Source organism: Chelonia mydas, chromosome 8 (assembly GCF_015237465.2).
Source record: "Chelonia mydas isolate rCheMyd1 chromosome 8, rCheMyd1.pri.v2, whole genome shotgun sequence".
In the NCBI taxonomy this organism is placed as follows: domain Eukaryota; kingdom Metazoa; phylum Chordata; order Testudines; family Cheloniidae; genus Chelonia; species Chelonia mydas.
The window spans coordinates 13,641,965-13,666,532 of NC_057854.1; the positions used below are offsets into that span (position 1 = coordinate 13,641,965).

At 42.9% G+C, this 24,568-nt stretch overlaps 1 protein-coding gene across 4 annotated transcripts in view; it reads left to right on the forward strand.

The window, feature by feature from the left end:
- The window catches only part of FSTL4 (follistatin like 4), a 490,949-nt gene that overhangs the window by 267,259 nt on the left and 199,122 nt on the right, over positions 1–24,568 (forward strand). For all 4 annotated transcript variants that reach the window (XM_043520692.1, XM_043520690.1, XM_037907517.2 and 1 more), the window contains one exon: positions 18,206–18,396. In XM_043520692.1, the coding sequence (XP_043376627.1) occupies positions 18,206–18,396 (191 nt within the window). The remainder of the gene's footprint in view (positions 1–18,205; positions 18,397–24,568) is intronic.

Below are 24,568 nucleotides of genomic sequence, written 5' to 3' on the forward strand. Positions count from 1 at the left end.
GCCCATCAATGTCAATAAGGACTTTTCAAAGCCTCTGTTTGATTTTGTGGACAACCAGCAGCGGTATCCGTGGGATGGCTTGCTGAAGCAGAAATGGACACTGATCTGGTATGGGAAGTACGTATCTGAAGTAATCGAGGTGTCGAATGATTGCTTTGCTTAGACTGAGGTTTGGGTCACTTTTTATTTTTTCTAAACCAGTTTCCCCAGAGGCAATGTTTAGACCCAGCAAATCCCACAGCAGAGGGAGGCTCAAAGTTTACAAGGGTCCTCCACTTTGCAAGATAGCTCTGAAATTACCACAGGACTCTAGAGTCTGCTCTGTATTGGCGCTTTGCTAGATGTCTCCAGTGGAGTGCAGATCAAGTTATTCTTTGCTGACCCTTTTAAGTGTCTTAAAGCTTTTCCCTCATGACGACACAGAGGCAGTCAGAGAGAAGAAAGGATACACCCATCTGACCATGTAAAAAAGAGTAAATAATAATTAAAAAAAGGAGATGGTAGAAAGAGTTGTAGGGCATTTGTATGTGGAGAATAAGTATTTATAAGAAACCCCCACAAATCATCCCTTATTTTCCTCTCCCTAACATGTACACTGGTAGAGTCAAACATTGGCAATATAAAAACTGAGATCAGTGTATTCTTAGAACTAAAGAGTTCGTGTAATCGGGTTAGTCAGATTCCAGAGCCTAATGTTTAAGGGCCAAATTTTTACAATCATAGGCATGCAAATAATACTGATTTCTTTTATGCACTCAGATGGCCCATTGGCAGTTTGGCCATAAATGGAAAGGAAATTTAGAATGTTTCTTAAATAAATTCAGATTCTGTAAAATTTTAATTAGGGATTTTGTTAACGCTTCCTGCCTCGGGTCTATGACATTTCCTTTCCATCAGATAATCAAATTTTAATATGATTTATAAAAGAAACAATAAAACAGCCTACAGTATGTCACCTTATCCTGCTTACAGAAGTGTGTTTCACTTTGGATTAGCCTAGTAGGCAAAGCTAGTGACATGTGAGGAAAAAGAATAGAAAATTTCAAAATTCCACCTTTGTCGAAAAAATGTGGGTTTTTTTTCCCCATTGTAGGATTAATTGCCAAAATACTGGACAAAATATGAACAGAACAACTGATGAGATGGGCCCTTCCTCAAATGCCTTTGATGTTATCAGTTGAAGGACTAGTCTGCAAAAACTACTTCTTTTTGTGCCCCACTTATAAAAGGAAAAGAAAACAAAGCTATTCTTAGTGTTGTTTTCTTCTGCAGCGTTTTTGCTCCTCAAGCTAGGAAATTACCATAAGAGCTGTGGTTCTGCCGTCTGACAGGTTGCCTAAAACAGCCAATGCATTCTAAAGTAACCGACAACTAAAGGACAACGAAATGACCCTCCCATTGCCTTCTTAGTTAGAAATGACATTTTCCAAACACCTCTTTATTACCACATTCGGTGGTGGTGAAGGGTTGCCCTGAAAATTAGTGCCACTGGAGTTCACCTTCTGTAGTGTCTTCAGGTATTGTTGTTATGCTTCACCCCTTGGAATAGCTCAGGTCAGAGTTCCTTCACTAGCACAATACTGCAGTTAAGGGCAAATAACTGACTGCAGCTGTGCCACATACAGCACTCTCAATTGCTTTACAGCTGAGCATGCGGATAAATAATCATGTGTAATTCACCTGGCTAGAGGCAGACAGCTCCTAATGCGATTCCCAATCATGAAATCCTAGCGCACCAGCTTCAGGCAACAAAAGAATCTGTACTGAATTAGGATTAGCTGCAAACGTGCAAATACATAAAGGTAGATTGCAGCACGGGTTAGGAGAAGGGTATAAAGTTGTGTGTGTTGCCGTTTGAACCTTCTAGGTTGCATACAGTGCTTAATTTGTAATGAAAGAGGTGTCCAGGTTCAAGCAATTAGGGATCAGGGCTCAAGCAATTTTTTTTACTTTCATAACTGACACAGCAAACCCAGAGGTGCTGGGGCTTTGGACTGCCCCAGCTCAGCCCCGGCACAAATTAAGCACATGTTGTTACTACAAGTAGGGATGGGTAAATTTGATTTGGATAAAATAAGAATTAGCACATATTTCCAGGAAAACATCTCCACATCTCCTGTGTTTTCTGAGGTTCAAAAAAAGTTTGGTCAACTTTGTATTTTTCTTAGTTGAATCATCAGGCACCTTTGCACTTTCTTAGTTGGAATCCTGACAAGACTGAACATTTTGCCATTGACTTTGACGGCGTCTGGTTCTGGCAACTAACTATAATGGATATCTTACTTCTGTGGATACAAATTGGAATGGATCCAGCAGCCTGTACTAGTTTAGGGCACTGATCCTGTAAATACTTATGCACATGTTTAAATTCACAGACTGGAAGTAGCCCCATGAAGTTCAAGTTAAGCATTGGAGCTGCACATGGGTCATTTTGGAACTCACTTGGTACCGCTTGACATTTTGATTAAAAAACAAGAAAGATATACAATTAACATGGCACCCATTAAATGGATTAAAAACTGGCTACCAGTAGGTCTCAAAATGTAATTGTAAAGGCGAATCATCACTGAGCAGGTGGGTTTCCAGTGTGGTCCTGCAGGGATCAGTTCTTGATCCTAAGCTATTTAACATTTTTATCAATTACCTGGAAGAAGACATAAAATAATCACTGATGAAGTTTGCAGGTGACACAAAGATTGGGAGAGTGGTAAATAATAAAGAGGATGGGTCACTGATACAGATCAATCTGGATCACTTGGTTAGCTGGGCACAAGCAAGCAATATGTGTTTTAATACAACTAAATGAATGCATCTAGGAACATTAAAATGGAATTGTGTATGTGTTATTGTGGCATTGCATGTATCTTTGAAACCACCCACTGCAGAGAGATGCATATACTAGTTCAAACTGGATTCTCCAGAGACAACATACAAAGAAAGGGTTTTGGCTAAATAGCAAGGTATTAAACTGGTCCAATGCTTTCCTCCTGCTCCAGCAAATAGACAGGACCTCTGTTCCACAGAGGACTCTGATCCTTAGGTAGGGTGGAAGGACTGGGCCTACTGAAGACCCATAAGACTGAGTGCTTGTTCTGAGCTGAAGCTGAGATGAACTTGTGACCACAAGTAATCCCTGTAAGCGGAAGGGGTGGGTAGGTTTGAAGGATTGCTCCTGCCAGAATCCATGTTAGGGTGAACTCTGCTAAGCGTATTAGTGTGTGTAGGTTCTTTTATTGTGTTTAATATATTTTCCCTGAAGTGTATTTACCTTAAGAATAAAATAGGCTTGCACAGAAAGAACAGTGTGTAGGGTTGCCAACTTTGTTGGATAATTCCTGGAGGTTTCATCACGTGACAGTATCTTTAATTAAAGATTAATCTTTAATTCCTTGAGACTCCAGGACAATCCTGGAGGCTTGGCAACCCTAGCAGTGTGGTAACTTTTAACTGTAGCAATTACCACTGTTAACTATCTGTGAAGAGAAAGCAGGTCTCCTTGGGTAGCCTGTCTGTGCTGGGAAAAACACAGTGAAGGCAAGGAACTGTGCAGCCTAGAAATACCCCAGACAGAAGGGAGCAAGACGTGGGTCTCCACTCAGAGAGGCAATGGCTGGAGAGCTGGAAGCCTGAAAGTGACCACTGAGGGGAAATACATGTGCCGTTGCTCTGAACTGTGACAGCCGTGATTTTGAAAAAGATTGGGGATTGTGATGGATAATCACCTGAACACGAGCTCCCAGTGTGACGCTGTGGCCAAAAGAGCTCCTTGGATGCACAAACAGGGGAAGCTTGAGGAAGAATAGAGTGGTTATTTACCTTTGTGTTTGGCACTGGTGCGACTCCTGCTGGAATACTGTGTCCAGCGCTGATGTCCACAGTTCAAGAAAGGTGTTGGTAAAAGGATTCAGAGAAGAGCTGGGGGTTCAGAGGGTTAGCCTTCGATGAAAGGGTTAGAAAACTTTCCGTATAGTGGTAGATGCAAGGAGCTCCATCAGTTCAGCGTAACAAGAAGGTGAAGGGGTGACTTGATTACAGTCTTTACATACCTATGTGGGGAACAATATTTGATAATGGCCTCTTCAGTCTAGCAGAGAAAGGTATAATATTATCCATTGTCTGGAAGCAGAAGCTGGACAACTTCAGACTGCAAGTAATAGTGAGTTTAATTAACCATTGGGCCGATTTATCAGGGGTCCTGGTGGATTCTCCATTGCTGGGAATTTCAAAATCAGGATTGGATGTTCTTCTAAAAGATCTGCTCTAGAAATTATTTTCAGGACGTTCTATGGCCTGTATTATCCAGGAGGCCATAATAGATGGTCACCGTCCCTTCTGGCCTTGGAATCTATGAATCAAATCATTCTTCACATTTAAAGTTGCAGGTAAATTTTTCAAAAGCACTGCATTATAATGCCCTTTGCAGAATGATATTTTAGCAGCAAGATTAGGTTTTTCCATCAAAGAAAGCCTTTCGTTTCCCTCCTTGTTTTTATTTTAACAATGTTCCTTTGAAGGACGTTTAGTCGCCAAAGTTCTTATTTCCTTGTTATCTGCCTTTACTCAAAAATGAATCAAGGATCGGTTTTGGATCCCACTGTAATAATCTGCTACAATTCACAGAAACCTGGACTACAGTTTTCAAAAGGGGGCAATTATTGTGGAAGCTAGATTAATGAGGTGTCATCACAATTTAGCCACATTCACCACTGACCTTTCACAGAAAGGATTGGCTTGATAAATGTACTTCATTACCAAGTTCTGACATGAAAATAGAATCACACTCTATGTTTCTTGGCAGGCTGATCAATATTTTATCTGCCAAAGCTTGCAGAAGTTATAAACAGAATGAATTGTGCAGCTGCTACAAAAACATAGCAAAAAAACGAATAGCACTGAGTGAACGGAACATGTAAATGTGACAGGTGTTATTTGCAGCGTTTTTGCAATCGGAGCTTAATACTCTGTTTTGTTTTTTTTATTGTTTTTTTGGTTTTCCTAATTCTAAGGATGGCTAGGCATCAGAAGCGTTGTAAGTGCTTTAAACAGACAAAAAGGACTTGTTTCTTCAAAGATCTCCCATAGAAAGTAAGAGAGAAATCAAAGACTTCTCTATGTTATGATAATTTTACAGTGTGTTGTCTCGCTTTCGGCTTCATCTCAAGTAATGCAACGTCAGCACAGGCTGCAGGGAGAAGGCTGGGATTGGGGGCGGAAGTGTCATTTCAGAATGTTCCTGGAGGATAAGTAGGTATTTAGATTGTTTATCTAAACTTTCGCCAGAAATCCTAGTCTTTGAACTTGGCAAATATGCCAAGGTTTTATCCAAAGTTCACAGGAGGGGATTCACCTTGTGTGGGATTTATTTGAAAGTCATAAGCAATTTCTTTTAAGATCCTTGTAAGCAGCATGCACAGCTCGCAGAAGGTAAACAGACTGATCTCCAGCAGTACTAGGGAAACAAAGGCATTTCTGCGCCCATGGTATCTCGTATCATGGGAAGAAAAAAACATGCAAGCTATCCCCGGGGAAGGCTTACGGTATTGTACAAAGAATTACTACCAAATGACATTACCTCTACATTTTATGAGCAGCAATATTTAGAAGCGACATGGATGCTACAGAAAATTTGCCTAAATGAGGAAGGTGACTTTTTTTTTTTGATAAAGATTATGGTCCGCCTGAGTTGGAGCACATGGAATCTTTTATTATGGTTTTATTATTAAGTGTATTTATTTGTGTGGTTTTTTTTTAAAAAAAACTCTGTTAAAAGAACAGTGTTTAGGTTACAAAGTAAAAAATTAGAAAATCCCAGACTGATGGTTGCCCATACCGCCTTAATTCTGCCTCCTCCTGCTGAGTGCTGAATAAGATCAGAGTTCTGTGGGAACAAGTACTGTAGTGTGTGATCATATATTTAGAGATAGCATCATAATGCACAAGGGATCTCAATTAAGGCTGAAGGAGCCCCAGTCCCATTTGGGGGGATGGGTTTCTGGGGCTATGCACTTGGTTGTGTGGGAACTTGGCCGAGCTCTCTCTTAGAAAGGAAGCTGTAGCTCCACATGCTGCCCTCAAAGACGGGGAGAAATGAAGTGCTGGGGCCAGGTGTTGGGTTTGGGAAGCACCAGGGGGGGAATTTTTAGGGACAGGGAGCCCAGCGTGATTCCTGCCCCATGTGACATCCCTAGTGGGGTCCTGCAACAGGTCTAGGAGTGAGGGCACCCCAAACTAACTCGCTTCCGCCCTACCCCTCCTACAGCTGCTCTGGTTGCTCCCAGGAGTTCTCAGTACAGTGTCTGCAGTTGCTTGGACAGTGACATATGTCTAGTCATAGAAAGTTGGTGTGCTTAGTTATTATTCTGGCATGCGGACAAAAGAAGTTTTCTTGAGAAATGGACATGAGAGAAGGAAAATAGTATTTTTCATAACAAAAGCTGAATGGAATTTCTTGGGATAAGGAAAAGGCACTTCCCTAACTAAGGGGTTTCCCTGGGCAAATAACAAGGGTCTGCTGCAAACAATGCAGGTGTGAGAGTTTATCAGGAGTGACGATCTGGAACAGCCTTCCAAGGGGAGCAGTAGGGGCAAAAAACCTAACTAGTTTCAAGACTGAGCTTGATAAGTTTGCGGAGGGGATGGTATGATGGAACTGCCTACAATGACATGTGGTTCATCAGCGACTGCCAGTAACAAAAATTCCCAACTTCTGGAGATGGGACACTAGATTGGGAGGGCTCTAGTTACTACAGAATTTTTTTCCCCAGGTATCTGCCTGGCAGGTCTTGCCCACATGCTCAGGGTCTAACAGATCATATTTGGGTTCGGGAAGGAATTTTTTCCCGGGTCAGATTGGCCAAGACCCTGGGGGTTTTCGCCTTTCTCTGCAGCATGGGGCACAGGTCACTTGCAGGATTAAACCAGTGTAAATGGAGAATTCTCTGTAACTTGAAGTCTTTAAACTGTTATTTGTGGACTTCAGTAACTCAGGCAGAGGTTCGGGGTCTATTTCAGGAGGATGAGGTTCTGTGGCCTGCAATGTGCAGGAGGTCAGACTAGATTATCACAATGGTCCCTTCTGACCTTAAAATCTATGAGTCTAAAAGGACTCAAGAATCCTTTATAAGGGAAAGTGTTAGGCAGCCTAAACATAGGAGTTATTACCAGCTTCCCCTATAATACAGTGCCATAGGTATACTTGGTGCCTTATTAACAAATAGGTCTGATTAGGTTATAACTCCCCGGTCCTCCAAACAGGCATGTGAGTGAGTTTATACAGGTGAGTAGTCCCATGAGGTCAGTGGGACTATCAGTGTGTGAAGTTAGTCATATAAGGGACTGCAGCTGAGTAAATAGATGAACAATGAATTCTTTGACAAACCATCAGGGAAACAAAATTACAGAGGTGTAGGGAGTGTTGACCAAAAATATCTTGCCTCCAGACTGCCAAAGTTCAAACCTAGGGGCTGTTAGCAGATGTGCCTCAGCTATTCTCATCTGCTGTCATGAGAGATAGTGAAAGAGAAATCATTGCTAAGGTAGCTGTTAGGGGGCTTATTCCTTCACCCACTTACTTCCCCGGTCCTTCTCGCATGAACAGAGAGCAACAATACCCGAAGTCCAAAGGTGCAAACAATTCGATGTTTATTGGGGTGAACTTCCAGCAAGCATGATTCCAGTTTCCTTCCTTAGTATCCTCCTTCCCAGCTCTGACACCACAGAGCCTTACACCTGTGTCCCTGTTCCCATTCCTGCCCTTAGCCAAACATTATTCCACTTTCCGCACCCCCATTCCCTGTTCCCATTTCCCCCTTTAGCAAAACATGATTGCAATTTCCTTACCCCTATTCCCTGTTCCCATTTCCCCTCTTTAGCAAAACATGATTCCAATGTCCACACCCCCATTCCCTGTTCCCATCCCCCCACCCACACACCCATCCCCTCCCACCCACGCCCACTCACTTCCTCATTGACTACAGATTATATAGTAAAACTTGAGTTCTGCTTAGCTATATCTTAACCAATCATTTTCCTGAAATTTAACTAACCAATCCTAACATATTGTAACATGATTATGTAACCAATTATATCCCACCACCTTAATTAGTTTACACCCAGCAAAATTAATTATACAGCAGACAGGAACAATCACAGAACCAGACAGAGATTATACAGACAAACAATAGCAAAGTGGGAACTATAATGACAAAACAATATAGAAGTGAGGATTTCACATCCCAGCTATTGATAAGTGAGTTCTTGCCAGACAGGATGCTATCAAACTAAGTTTCCTTTTACATTTTCTAGGCACTTCCCTTTCTCTGGAGGTGATAGGAATACAATCCTGTCCTGATAGTGCCTAACAGTCCAATAGCACCTTATTTCAATGTGACTAGTTTGGAGTGGGAGGATGTGACTGTTCGCTTCCTAGCTTATGGCTGCCTCTGCTGCTTAGCCAAAGGCCTTAGCCTAAGAACAGGGCCTCAGACTGTCACAGTAAGAGAAGGCCCTTACACCAGCAGATAGTGATTTTGATTCTTTCTTTTATACCTCTAGAACTAGCAAGTGATAAGAATATACCTAAATTCTTAAAGTACAGACCTTTGCAGACAGGCCTGAATATCTATATCCTAACAATAGCCAATACCTAAACCAAGCACGGTTTTATACATCAATGTCTTGAATTGCACTGGAGGTCACAAAAACCTGGATAACAGTGACAAGATTTACTTCAGAGAAGAGGTCACAAGCTCGTGGCCAGAGGCCGATTGGAAAAAAGTGTTTCTGGCCACCACCACTGTCTGTGAATTGAGGTGCTTTGGGATGCCAGAAGCACCTCTGTCTTAGGAGCTTCTTTGACAAAAGGTGGGCATACCCCTATCAACTAATGTGAGCAGACTTCCTGTACCCTGTAGGTGCTTCCCCTTTAGAGCTGGTCAGGAATTTTTCATTGACAAATGCCAGTTCACGGAGACTGAAACCATTTATGAACAGGGTGGGTTTCAGTGAATTTCTTGACTTAAAAAAAAAAGTTAAGAATATTTTTTCAAAACCGTTCAAAGGTTTTGCTTCAACATTTTTGAAAGGAAAAATTCCATTTTTCCTGTTCAAAATGACTCTTCATTTCTAAATTTCAGCTAATCAGACTAAAAACAAGGTGTGGGGGAAGTTTTAGGTACTGCTCCCGGCCCATGCTGTACCTGTCCAGTGGATAATGGGAATATTTCAGGCTCTAGTTTGGCTATCTAGTTTGGCTATCTGGTAACTTTCCAAACACGACGTTAATTTAGAAAGTGAAAAGTACTCACTCAGTCTTGTTCCCTCTTCCTGTATCTGGAAAAAAGCAAAGCGCTTGAAGCTCTCCTCTGGGGCTCATATGGTATGATCAACTCTTTCTTTTTTGTCCTGTCCTCTTGTGTTCAGTAATAGTATTAAAAATTAGCCCCTTACGCATGCTCCATTGGGACAGAATTCACATTCTCCTCCTCTCCTTTTGTCTCAGTTTCTGTGATGCTAAAGCTAATAGTGTACACTTTACTTAATCAGGACATGTTTAATCGGAATGTCTCTAAGGGAAATGACTTAAACCAATGATAATTTATAGCAATTACTGATGCTTAAATAATTCTTCTTAACGCCTTCAGTTGATTTAGTGGTGCCTTATGCCTTTTGAGTGTCTGAGTATCAAGTTGGTTCCACTGACTTTTCTCCCTGAACAGCTTTCAGTCTTAGCAATCAATCCTTAGTTGTAGTATATGCATATATAGTGTATGAATTGCTTCAAAGCTCTCCTGTTAGGTAATATTTAGAAGCAAGACCGAGTCACAAATTTCAGAGGTGCTCAGATAGGCTGCTCCGGTTCAGCCCATTACTGAAATAGTCCTCAGTGGCAAAGTTCACATCTGAATCCAAGTTGTCCAAAATCTTCTGGAGTTTTTTGACTCAAGCACATATTTTAAAGGAGTCAGTTTTTAAAGCAAATAATCATTGATGCGCTGTAAGCTTTTCACAGCTGCACACTGTAATGTTCTTGCAGAGCTAAATGCATCTCAGAGCAACTCCTGAATAGCTTCGATAAACGGGCCATGAAATCAGGACTGGCAAAGCCTACTGAAGTAATAACATTTTCCAGGTTACAGTGAAGAGAGGAGAAATAATAAGAAAACAGTGACAGCACATACTCCCAACATGTTCTGCCAATGCGCAGAGTGATTGAAAATGGCAAAATAATTGCTGAGAAGCACCTGTGAAATGTTTTGTGAAATGTTTTCTGCCAAATTCAAACCTGGCACAAGTGAGCACAACTCTGTTGATGTCAGTGGACTTGGACCAGGTCTGCATTTCCCCTTTGACTCGAGAGAGTGAGACATGAATCCAAAGAGCTTGCAGAAGAGTTGTATATGGGTGAGTTGCATGCAGTTGTTATAGACACCACATTGCTAGGATGTAGAGTATCAGAAAGGAAGGGTGCCCAGTGGTTTAATCTGGGATTTGGGAGACCTGGGTTCAACTCCCTGCTTAGCAACATGCTTCCTGTGTGACCTTGGGCAAGTCACTTAATCTCTCTCTGTCTCAGTTGCCCATCTGTAAAATGGAGCTAATAGCACTGCTCTACCTCATAGGGATGTGGTGAGGGATAAATGCACTAAAGGAGAGTGATCTCTTTAGATAAGCTATTACCAGCAGGAGAGTGGGGTGGGGGGAGGTATTTTTTCATGCTTTGTGTGTATAAAAAGATCTTCTACACTTTCCACAGTATGCATCCGATGAAGTGAGCTGTAGCTCACGAAAGCTTATGCTCAAATAAATTGGTTAGTCTCTAAGGTGCCACAAGTACTCCTTTTCTTTTTATCCCTTCCTTGGCACTCCACTGAGTATATGGGTGCAAAGTCTTGCCTGGTGTAACTCAGTTTAGTCACACCAGGGAGGAGTTTGGTCTATGGAGAACAGTGGAAATAGCATTTTAATTAGAGATAGGCTCAAGCTACAAAATGTGGATCAGAATCTGGATTTTGGACATCCTGAGCTCAGAGGAGGTTGAATCCAGGGCTTTGGTTTGGCCAGTTATAAAGACGAGAGCCATTTGCAAAATGGACCTGGATTGAGGTTTGGATTTAGAAAATCCACAACATTTAGGGTTGTTTGCTTCAAACTGAACTTTAACTTTAATAAAATATTTCATGCTTCTTGGGTCCACTTCTAACTTCAGATCCTTAGGAGCGACTCCGACAGACTAATGTGAACTGCCCTGGAATACAATGGGTGTTGTACCTGTGGATGTGAGGATAGGAGCCTCATGTTGCCCCTGTACTTTAATAAACATATTCTTTATAATTTCTTTATATGTAATGGAGAATTGGGAAATGTCTGTATCATTTTTCATCCATATGGTGCATGCCTCTGTGTTTCTGTTTATGATGGTTACTGGCTGTGAAGTTAGACCAATTAGGGCTGTTAAAGCAACCAAGCAGGAAAAGCAAAACAATGACACAGAGAAGAATCCTTGAGGAAACAATAGAAAAGCTGTTTATTGGGGAATCCCCACACCTGACTCCATCCAGGCTAAGAATTGTTTACTTTCCCTAAGGCTATGCCTAGGATCAAAGAAGAAGAATAAACTATTAGACCAGGGGTTCTCAAACTGTGGGTTGGGACCCCAAAGTGAGGCTCAACCCCATTTTAATGGGGTCACCAAGGCTGGTGTTGGCCCTGGGCCCAGCAAGTCTGAAGCCAAAGCCCAAGCCCCACTGCCCAGGGCTAAGGTTACATGCCCCCTTCCCAGCGCCCTTGGGCTTCAGCTTTGCACTGCCCCCGGAGCAGCAGGGCTCCCCCATCCTGGGATAGTATAGCAATTTTTGTCGTCATGGTGCAATGAAGTTTGAGAACTGCTGCATTACAGGATCCCTGGCCTAGAGAAGGGAAGGGGGTGAGCTAAGGGGTGTGTGTGTGTGTGTGTCCCAGTGAGTGTCAGGAAACACACAGAGCCAGAGAGAGCATGTCTTGAGAAGGAAAGTCTGCTTTATACCAACCCAGAGATGGACATGACTGGGTTAGATTAAATGGACCAAAGCCTTCAAGAAAAGTTTAAGAGTTAGGTGAGGGGAAATATGCAATAGACGGTTATTGTTTTTACCATTTTGTGAAAGACTCCTGCAAACAAGCAAAGGTAGGAGCAGCCCAAGGGAGTAGTGAGGGATCACAAGAAGCAGACCTCAGCTGCTTAGCACAGTGTTTCTGGGCTGGAACCCAGAGGAGAGAGTGAGCCTGGGTTCTACCAACTCCTCCAGGAAAGGTGGTATAAGCCTTGTGAATAAAGGGGCAGGGATTACTGAGTTGAGACCAGGCTTGAAGGCCTGGTATAAATTCAATACATTTTAGATTTTCATTGAACTTTTTATTACCCTGTAAGGGGTGAGGCTCTAAGTGACCTGGTCAGAGGGCCAACTTACAGGAAGAGACAAAGCACCAGATGGCCTGAGCTCCTGCCAGCAGAGGGGCGACAAACACAGGAGGGGCACAACAATGAGTATATCTTCTACACCTTCGCACTGCATGCCTTGTGCCTTTGGGTGAATGACTAAATAATGCTTCCTTGTGAAGCTGCTCCAGGGTCTGTGTCACCGCAAATTTCTATTGTCACAGGCTTCTGAAGGGAATCTCTTACTGTTGCCAAATAGGGTTGGTAGGTGTCCGGTTTTTGACCAGAACCCCCTCCAGCACCCCAAACCCCTGCCCCAACCCTGAACCCTCTCCTGCACCCCTAATCCCCAGCCCCACCCCAAAGCCCACACCCCCAACCGGAGCCCTCACCATATCCATACACCAAACACCTGCCCCAGCCCACTCCTTCCTGCATCTGGAACCCCAAATTTATGGCCCCACCCTGGAGCCTTCACCCCTGGCCGGAGATCTCACCCCCTCCCACATCCCAACTGCCTGCCCCAGCCCAGTAAAAGTGAGTGAGGATGGGGGAGAGCAGGAGGAGGAGGGATGGAGTGAGCAGGGGAGGGGCCTCAGGGAAGGGGGCAGGACAAGGGTATATAGTTTTGTGCGATTAGAAAGTTGTCAACCGTATTGCCAAACCCAATAGGGCCTGTTGCATTCATGCAGTTGGGAAATGGGGCACTGGACAGCCAGGTATCCCGTTCCAGAGTGGCTGAACTGCATGATTCATGCCCAGAGAGGGGTGAATTTAATTAACCCTATCTCCAAACTGGTGTTCTGAAGAGGCAATACAAGGGGTCTAAAGCATAGTTTGCCCTGTAACAGTGTTATAAGCTATGAAAATGTAATACTGAATTCTTCATTGTAGAAGAAATAAGGATAGCTAAGTGGGCGAGGCCTTAAAAATGCAGTTCTGTTTCTTAGATGTCAATATCAAAGATGCCATAGTTTTGTTTGTAAGGATAGGAATTTGCCCCAGTTCCTTTAGTTAAAATTGCCATAATTTCCCCTTTTCCCCAATGATTGTGCAGTTTGCTACTCATTCTGCTGATTGTGATGATAAATGCCACTGGTGGTGGTGGTGGTTTGTTCTTATCCTTGTGATCAGTTTGTGCTCTTTTAACCTGGAGGAAAGGATAATGCAGCTATGATGTTGTTCAATAATATTGGTTCTCTTTGGTTAGTACTCAGTAGCATGACACCGTAATACTGTTCAGGGCAGATCTTTGCTGGACAATTCCCCACACTGGACATAGCAGCAGCAGGAGTGGAAGTAAAAGCAACATGATGCTCTTCTAAATGCCTGTTGCTGGATATGATAGGATTTGCAAAGCCTCTGGAAGTTGCTGCTAGTGGCTGTTGCTGACTTTGTCCGTCTCTGGTCTCCATTGTGGTTTGTGTTGTGTTTTGGGACTGATCTGTGCTGCAATTTAAGGGGCTGAGTTTCAAATCCTGTGTGTGCTCAAATCTCTGTAGTACACCATACTTTAGCAAGCACCATGTTGGCGGGGATGGGCTTTTCAAAGGATGAGGCGAGGTGCAATGAGTTGTTACATTTCCATCTGATAATTCCTTGCAGTATCTACAGGAAAAATAGTGATGGGGTGCCACTTAAGGCTGTGGCTGCTTGGACCGTGAGGAAGGAGTGGGTGGCAGGTAGAAACCCCTTTACAAAATCCTAGTGATGTGTGTGCCACTGAAATTTGTGCATACCCGCACCTTGGCCACAAACGCAGTTCTGATTTTTATACCTGCCCAGCAATGCACATAAATAATTGGAAGGGGCACCGTGTGGATGTGTGGTGGTTGCTGGGTAGGTGTAGGCACAAGCATCATTTAAAAACATGGCAGCAGGTTGAGTAGATGAGATTTCTTTGGGATAGAGAACACATACGGAAGGGTAAAAAATTACATTGGGTTGATAGCTGGTGAGGTTGTGAAATGAGCTCTCTGCCCAGCAGATCCCTTCCAGCAACCCAGTTATTCAGCAGTCTAATTGCTTAGTGGTATTTATACAACAAATGAAGCATCCAATTAGCTCCAAAGTGTTCCAAAGGCAAGATATGCCAGCCCCCATGGTGTTTGTGTTCAAACACTCATTGCCTGTAAATGTCTGCTCTGCTTCATCTGGCAACATGTTCAGAGCAAGCTCCTGTTATAAGAATGGCACTTTGGTACAATATTCCCATTCTTTTCAGATTTGATATATCTGATTGCACTGACACATTATGATAACGTTTCTTTATATACGTAGCTGTGCTCTCTTTTTGGCTCAAGTCACAGCATTCATGGCACTGTGCCACAGCAAATTAATTTTGCAAATAGGCATGTAATGGCTCAGTGATCTGTTGCCAAATTCCAAGTCATTCTAGGGTGATTAAGTCTAGGCCAGAAAGTTTATGAATTTTAAGATTAATAAATGGGAAAGAAGCATGGTTCGAGCACAGGGACGGGATTCAAGAGTTCTGCCACTGACTCACTGTCAGGAAGGTGGTATCTCTGGGATGAGCGAGGGGGGTGAGCCCCTGCTCGTGTAGACGTACTCTTCTTGAGCTGGCGTGCTACAAATAGGAGCGTGGTTACAGTAGTGCAGCAGCAGCAGCGTGGGTTAGCTGCCCCAAGTACGTACCTATGGGGCTCAGGTAGGGGGTTGTACATGCTGCCACTGCCCCTGCCACTGCAGCTATGCTACTGTTTTCAGCCTCTAGCTCCCCAGGAGTCAATGACAGGGTTGTCCTTACCCAGACGCAAAGCACGCAGCTGTGTACGGCACCAGGAAATGTGGGGCACCAAATTTCCTGGTGCCCTGCGCAGCTGTGTGCTGCTCCAGCCCCTGCTCTGACCTCTTGCCCGTGGCCCCGGCCCCGGCCCCGCCCCGCCCCAGCCCTGCCCCCACTCCCCTGAGGAGTGCAGCAGGGCAGGACCTGCACTCATAGCGGTGGGAAGTGCAGCAACCCAGCGCCAGCCGCGCCGCTGGTGAGTGCTGGGGGGTGGTTCCCCCCGCCCTACAAGCCAGCCCCACCCCCTTCCCTCCCACAGAGTCCTGCCCCGCCCCCCCAGAGGTCTGGGGCCCCACATGCACCCCCACCCACAGGGGGGGGCTGCGTAGGGCCCCAAAATAGCTGGGGATGGCCCTGGTCAATGATAAGGGCTCATTGAATTCATCGGGAGCAGCAGCTGTCCCTTAACTTCTGTGTGTGCCCCCATGGTAATATGAGAATGAGAACACTAACCGGCCTCACAAGGACATTGCGAAGCTTCATTAATGAATATTTGTTAAACAGTCTGATATCTCTGAATGAAAGGCATTATAGATGAGTAAAGAGTTGTTATAATTAATTACATACAAAAATTATATTCGAATATTCAAAGCACTCATATGTTAGATAATGTCAACATTTATATTTCCCATGTGACCTTAACTCTGGCCTCTTATGCACATGCATTATGATATAGTATTTAATTACATGATCCCTTAGTACTTTTACCCCAGGACGCCTGCCTCAGTGAGTGCAGAGGATGGATGTTCCTCAATGAATGAAGCAGCTATACAATCTTCTTAATTTAGGACCAGATACAGAGTCCACTCAAAGACTTGCATTGACTTCAGTGGGCTTTAAACCAGGTTTTCAGTATGTGGATTTATACTTCAGAGACTTCACACCATGCAAACCCTGCCCTGAATGACTAAGGAACTGATTATGACTCTTATGGACAGGGTTGTTTGGGCAAACTCAGTATCAGTATCACCAAATGGCCCACCTATAATAATAAGATAAATTTAAAAAACAGATCTGGAAGCAAACCAGACAGATTTATTTTCCCTACTTGTGATATTCATCTGGAACACTGGAGAGAACACCCCTCTCAGATGAGGGGAAAAAATATGATTGCAGTAGCCAAAGCCAAAAATATATCAGGATAGCAAAACTGTTTGATTACAATGGGTAAGGCAGTTGATTTTTCTCTAACTAAATGTGTGACAGAAAGAAACAGAGATCTAGGTGCCACTCAGAATGGGAATCAATTGATATGATGTTGGAAAAAGTAAATATAAATAAGCAAAAGAGAAAATTGGCAACCCAGTATTAGCACAACAGGGTAAGCAGGTGTGTGAAAATTCAGTTACTCGTTCCTAGATTAAAAGGAGGAAGGGCCAGGAGCTCTGTGGGGATAACAAAAAGGAGAGGGAATTCTTTGCATCGCTCTCTAGCAGTCCTTCCGGTCACTGCAGGAAGTTTGATGACAGGTGCTGGAGTGGTCTATATCCAAGGGGGGAGAGAGGCCTTCAGAAAATGTAGGGGGTTGACAGAAGGGGAAGAGGGATCCAAAGTATCTTGTTGATATTAGTCTCAGCATGGATCTCTCTAGGACATGGATTGGAAAATGCCACCTGAAGCAATGAAGGTAGGTCCTGCCTGTATGCCTTACATCTAGTCGAATCATGGTATTTTTAGAGGCTCTGAGCACAGAGGTGCCAAAAACTATTCTGAATGGATGTGTCCACTGTCAAAGAAATACATCCCACCTTGTAGTATTAATCCAGTTTTGATCGGAGTGGGGACAGATAGGGAAATGCTCATTATTTCCTCCTGTCTTTTTCTCCCATCAAGGTGACCAATCAAACGATGCAATCCAGCAACAAAGAGGATGGAAAATCTGTCCCTGAAAGAGCCTCTTCTCTATGAAAGAAGATTTACTTTGAGTTATTGTTGTCTTGATACGCCCCAGATCTACCTAAGCAATTTCCGCCTGTGCTAAGAACAGACCCCAAAAAGGACAATAATGGGCCTTAAATTAAAAAGCTTTTTAAAAGGTGATGTCTAGAATTAAACTGAATAAGAGCCTCCGTCATCAGCTTCTTAAATCAGAGTAAGATGCTCTCCAGACTCACACAGAGGGAAGTCATTGGAGAACTGCCTTTCATGCTTTTACAATGCTGCCTCAGTAGGAATTTCTAGGTCATAAACATTGAGTCTTATTCTTTGCTCAAATACACGAATGTCACTCCAGAATAATTACATTGAGGCCACCGTTTTTACTGAAAGCAAAATCTGGCCCTGGACTGGATAGTATCTCAGGGGTTAGCACGACCACTTTCTGCTTCAGTCCCGCGCAGGGTGATAGGTACAATCAGTGCCATGAACCCCAGCTGCATTTAGGTCTTTAAGGTCTTCTATTATTTTCCCGGTGGCCAATTTATCAGCTTGTGATGGATGTAAGGTTCTCTCTTTTTGTAGCACGTTGCCAGTGAGATAAAATACTTACTATCACTGTGTGTTTCATGCCTCATTTGCCAAAAAGTCTTACAGTTTTTAGTCAGGGCAATGCCACCATTTACATGGTGCAGGGCTCTAGAGTGGCACTTATTTATGATCATAAAGCGTTGTAAACTCAGGCTTGCTAGAATTTATTTTTCCTTATCATTGGGTGTCTGTATTTATTTTATAAGTGTTGTTAAGGAATATATAGTAGGAATATAATTTAATATGGGTGGAGATTATTAGGCATAATGTAGCTGCTAATCAAAACTTTGTTATCTGTATGGGAACATGTTTAAGAGCTTCCTTGAGGTAGGATTTATTAGAAATGCTAGCTATTACAACAGGGAATGACTATAGGATCTCCTTAAAGCATAGCATCTGAGAGCTAATGTCTGCACAGACTGTCTTTGATTGTGCCTTACTTTTCCCTTTAGAAGTTCAGTCCTTTACACAGATCAAGGTAAACATACATGGTCAAGTAATACAATCTTATGTTTTAGGTGACACTTGCACAATGGCAGACTACAGCCGTCTTAAAAGCATACTCCTGGACCTTCAAGCTCATCACCACAGCCAGCTGAGCAGCCCTGTAGAGGACAGAACATCCCAGAAGCGCTTGTTAGTTGAAGACATGTTTAAGTACTTGGATATAAACAGTGACGGGCACCTCAGCAGCTCTGAACTGGCTCAGGTGGGTTTATCGCTCAATGAAAATTGGATTATGAAATGGATTGCATTTTTCATTCAAAGTGTAAATTGAATATAACACAGCCAAATTCTTGTGAGAATAGTTGTGTGTAACTGTCTGTCTAACATTAGGTGAAGGAAGAAAATTCTACTGTAGTATATAAAAGGTCTTTTCCCCTCCTCCCTTGGGAGACCGAGGCATTTTCTCAAGCAGTTTAGGATACTTTACAAAGAAAAATATGGCAGTTTATCCAGACCTCTCACCATCCCCTCCAAAAATAAATCCCTCGCTATTTACAATCATTCCTTAAATTCTTCCAGCCAGATTTAAATTAGAAAATGAAGCTTGCCCCTCCACCACCTTCCAAACACTGCATTAGTGTTACAGTAAGTTTAAAATACTCGAACAGCTTTGTTCCCCCCACATCTCTTTGCAGTTACTGAAGTGTTGATTATTGAACATAATAAAATGAGAGAAGATGCAGAGTCTGCAAAAATAATAATCTTTAATTACCAACATGCTATGCTGTTTGAATTAATCTAATTGGTAAAGTTAACCAAACATGGAGCACTGAGAGTTGAACTGATTTCCATGTGTATGCAAGGTGCAATCAGTTTCCAGCAGGTGCCAGAACGGAAGTACTGAGAGAGTCCTGACCATGGAGGGTACCCTGACCTGATCGTGGTACCCTATGTACCAGCGAGAAGGATTTATATACTCTGTGTTCCTTTCGCCAAAGCTTGCTGGCTGCTGGCTATGAAGGGAGAAGAGGAAGGCAATCACACTACACAACACACAGCGTTAGATACATCACGTGTTCTGTGCCGGAACACTATCACCCGCTAAATATGTGAAGGATCTCCAAGCAGCCTGGGCCCCAGAGGTGTAGTATGTCAGCCCACAATGGGTGGATGTGCCCTGCACTCACCTACCATGCCTCAGCCATGGATAAATAGTCCCAGCCATAGATTAAATGGTGAAGGTGGCTATCCTTTGGAGCAGAGAAGCATAACTTCTCAAAGTGACAAATTAGCTCCTGGCTATGGGTCAAATAGCTGCATCCAAGCCAGTGACCCTGCTTGCTGCAGGTTTCTGTACCAGTTAGTCATTTGGCTGGCTGGGATGAGAGAGTGGGATTGGCCAATGCACAAACCCCTCCCACTTAAACCCACTGCCGGCAGGAAGCTTGTCTCCCGAGTCTTAAGTCCTGCTGTGATGCAGGAGTGGCAGACAGAGGATGCTAGTGGGAGACCCCAGTCGGAAATCCGCACGCATGGTGGTGTGGATGTGATGGTCACTTGTCATAGACACTGGAGCAATTGCGTTTGTATCCTCAGAGCAGCCCATTTCAGGGACATTGCTGCTCCCCTCCCACCCCCTAATCCAGGAAAAGGGGAGAAAAGTTGTTTGTGTGTTCGTAGACTTTTAGCAGGGCATTGCCTGTCAAAAAAACTGGGGTTGGGATTTTAGGATCTCCAGTGTTAGAAAAGTGTTCAGAGAGTAAATAGTTGCATTCTGAATGGAAGGTGAGCATCTTCCGAAGAATTGTTAAAGAATAAGAATTCTCTGCTGTAAAGTTGGATTTGAGTGCATCATAGAATGTTAAATGATAGCCATGGGCCGTGGGCAGAAGTGAGTTTGAAAAAGCCCATAGGGGAGCAAGCTACAGAAAACAATAACAGTTCCACAGGTCTCTTAGCACGTTTGTCTCAGCTCACCTAATTAAAACCACAAGAGAATTTTAAAATTAGGGAAACAAACTCAGAATGTTTGTAATTAATTATCTGTGTATATTTACTATTCTATTATGCTTTACATGAGAATAATTAGAAGCAAATGGCTCTTAGGAAGCCACTTCAGTTGCAAAAGTTAGCATTTTATCACTTCACTCTAGATAAGTATCTCTAGTTCTCACTCTTCTGGGTAAGCATGTATGCTTTCAGCTTTATCATGAAAATGAATCCACTAGACAAATGGCAGGCTAGCAAGCTTACTCCTCTTATGAGTTTATTAGTAGGTAGAACAGTTTCCTGTAGCTTTAATCCTAATGCAGTTGACATGACATAAGATTAGACAATTCAAGGTGTCAGAGTAAATTCTCTTAGATCTCATAGCTATGAATATATAAAGTAGCTGATCTAAATTTGATATATTTTTTTTTTAAGGAAAGGTGATGGATGTAAGACAATATCTTTATTTTACGCAGGCTGACACTTGATTGTCTGTTCTACTCTCATATTTCAGTCTCCATTTATGTGACGCTTATTCCCTCAGGACATTAAAACTGAACTTGCACTGAAAAAAGGTTTAGCCATTTATAGTTATTAGATCACACAGTGTAACCTCATTTGCTCCATATTTCTAGGGAAAAAAATAGAAGGCAAAACTCAATGAGCTAGTTTTTTGCGTAGGGTTTGGTTTATAATTAAGAATTAAGAAGAAGTACTATTTCAGTGGGGAAGCAGCAAGGTCTAGTCAGCACAAGAGTGGAAGTTGGAAGCTCCTGAGTTTTAAAACCAGCTCTAGCGTTAATATGCTGGGCAGCTTTGGGCAAGTTGCTATGGGTTTGATTTTCCAGGGTGCTGCGTATCCACATCTCCCAGAGGAGAACACGCTTAGGCCTTGTCTATGCTTGATAGTAGCAGATGTAGTATGTATTCACCCACACTGCAACTGGAAGTATGACTGCAGCTCAGGTTGGCGTAACTGTACTAGCTTGAATCTAGCCAGCACGCCCCAAAATAACAGTAAAGATGCCGTGGCCCAGACCCTTAGCACAGGCTGACACTATGAGTATGGATCCAAGGTTCCGGGGGGGCTTATACAGCCCATGCTGACCCTTGTGCTGCTGTGTCTTCCTAGCTATTTTTAGCCATGCTATCTAAATCATAGCTAGGATGGGTATGCCTATCCAAGTTGCAATCAAACCTTCAGTTGCAGCATTGATATAACCTTATACCTATATACCAGTATAGCTTATTCTTTTTCAGTGACATGAAATAAGCTGTACTATAACTGCACTGCATATACACTAGGGATTTTACCAGCATAACTATGTCTGTTAAAAAATCAGACCCCTAACTGACAGAATTATGCTAATAAACCTTTTTTCAATATAGACCAGGCCTTATGTTAATCTTTGGTCCTTGTGTATCAGTTACAGTGGTGCCTAGGCATTCTCTTACCCAGTGTCCTCTTCACCCCTCCCTATTGTTTACAAATGACTGGCAACAGATGAAGCAAGAGAGAAAAGATCTAGAGTGCTGGTAGTGGAAGTCTGGTGCTGAAATGGACTCCTGGCATTGTAACAACGCTTTTAAAATTATTTTTAACTTTCATGCCATTGCTGACTTGCAGGGTATGCTACGTGGCCAGTTTCTTTCCCAGGGATTTCTTAGGGAGGGATCTATTTAAATTTCCCTACTTTGTGAACTCAACTAATTTGCCTGCTTTGCTACGTAGATTGGTGTTTGATCTGAGCTGGGTCTTTTAATTTGTAAGAGTTTTAAATCCGAAACCTCCAAAGACGGGCGCTTTGCTGCAAAGCAGAAGAGGTAAATAAAATAAATGTGGTGCCGTGGGAGATACTGTGATCGCATTGTCTGTGGCCAGCCCATAAGTTGGTACTTCTCGTTTCCTTTCATTTATTTAAAAGGGAAAATAGGCTGCAGGGAATCACAATCTCACCTGCTATGGTGGAGCGGCAAGGTAGAGGCACTGCTGTAAAAACCAGGCTCGTTTGTTAAGTTGATTGTCAGGATTAAAGGCTACATTGTAGCATTTAGGCATAGCCCTTCTCCGGGGGCAATGTGCAGCAGCACTGTCCCAGGAGGAGCAGTGGAGGCAGAATGCGTCCCAGAGCCCTGCAGTATGGAAGGGATGCAGCCTCTTGGAGGAGTGCAGCATACAACTCCTAGAGCCTCCAGCCAACTCCACTGGTCATCCACTCCCACCGCCTCATCAACTCTCTTCTCATCCCCTCCTGCTTTGGAGCATCATCCATCCCTGAGGAGCATTACCTGTGCATTGTACTTCTGCAAGTCTCTTATATAAACTCCGCAAGGGGGATGGCTCCTTATTCCATCCCACTCCCACCGTGCACTCATGTAAGGGCTAGACAGAAACCAGCCCTAAGAGGAGGGAGAATAGTTTTGCCAGTTTGTTTATTCAATTCAAATCAAACAATTCTTGTTCAGTGAGAGAAGATCCTTGGAAATAAAAAATGAAGAAGTATGGTCACATTTTCTCCTTTTAGGGCCTAATCCAACTCCAGCCATAGTCAATGGAATGACGCTACTGAAGTTTCCTTCTGAGCCCATTACGGTGAAATATCACAAAAACTTCAGAGTTGTGGATATACAAAACTATTAACAACTGTGGTAACTGGAATGTTATTTCCATTTAAAACTCCAATGTATTTTAAAGTCATTTTCATAAATCTACTGAATACATTGCAGCTAACACGGGTTATTTTTTTTCTTTTGACATGAAATCAAAGGAGCTAGTAAAAACTTGTCAGTCATATGAAAAGTTAATACATTTTCAATATAAAAGAAGACAGGGAAATTTCTATCTTTAGAAGATTGAGCTCTGAAGTTATGGTTGATCTCACTTTTATTGAACATTTTTACTTGCTAGGTGAAGGGTCATTTTTTTAGCATTATTACTTCAAATTGCCTTTAATACAATAAGGCCAAGACTAAAATTGTAAATAAAAGAAAGATTCTTAAAGATTTTCCTGCCCTGAATATTCTACATTTCAGCAGTTTTCTTTATACTCTCTTATAAATTGAAAGAGCCTGTCGTTTACATTATACTTAATTTTGATTATGAATCTTTGAATTAAGTGTTTGCTAAAGCTCTGTCCATATATAGAATGTAATGTGTAAATTTTTTATAAATATTCTAAAGAAACAACTGTCAGAGGTAAAACATATGTTGAGAAATAAGTGTATAGTACGTATGCTTTTGGCTGTTGTCTATACTAGTCATTAAGACAAGTAATACAATTTTGTCCATATCTAACAGGGCTACATAATCTATTTTATGTCTAGGATTATTTTTACCTTTAAGTTTTCCATGTTGAATATTTTGGATACACTTGCAAGGAGATATTATTTCATTAGAGAAAAGATGTCCAGCTCTGTTCTCATCACATGAAGCGCTGTGGAGAGATCACTTCAAGTCACCTAAAGGTGGCATTTTGTTAAATAGAGTTTGAGTAGTACATAAAGGGCACTTGGAACTAGTATAAATAAAACATTTGGGGGGGCAGTATTTTTGGAAAATGCTGATATGTGGAAACTGAATTTTTGGTGGAAATGTATCGCTCTCAACTAAACTTTTGTGGGAAGGTTCCTCAGCATGCCATTTCCTGTCAAAACCAGAGAGAGCGCCAGCCCTCGGAATAGTTTCATAGACTTTAAAGCTAGAAGGGACCATCATGATCATCTAGTCTGACCTCCTGCATGTTGCAGACCACAAAACCTCCCCCACCTATTCCAGTAATGGGCCCATAATCTCTGTCTGAGTTACTGAAGTCCTCAAATCATGATTTAAAGGAGGGGTGGGGAACCTACAGCTCATGGGCAGGTTCATTTTCATCCGTCCTGTGGGCCACACACATTCAACTCACCTGCCCGGGGGCGGGCAGGGGAGGGAGGGGTGAGATGGACTACTCAGGGCTGACCCCCACAGCAGGGCAAGCCAGTGCCTGCGGGGCTGGAGCTGCAAATTCGGGCTCACCCCAATATGGGCGGGAAGCCCCGAGCCTTCGTTCCCCCCAGGCAGGTGAGTTGAACATGTGTGGCCCGCCATTGATGTATATATATAGTTTTTTTTGGTGGGTCAATGGCCCCTGTTACAAAAAAGGTTCCGCACCGTTGATTTAAAGACTTCCAGTTACACACAATCTGCTATTTACTCTAGTTCAAACCAAGTGACCTGTCTCCCATGCTGCAGAGGAAGGCAAAAAAGCCCCAAGGTCTCTGCTAATCTGACCAGGGTGAATATTCCTTCCTGACCTCAAATATGGTGATCAGTTACACCCTGACCATGAGGGTGAGACCTGCCAGCCAGACACCTGAGAGAGAATTCTCTGTAATGACTGACAGCCCTTCCCATCTAGGGTCCCATCACCAGCCACTGGGGATATTTGCTACTAGCAGCCACAGAT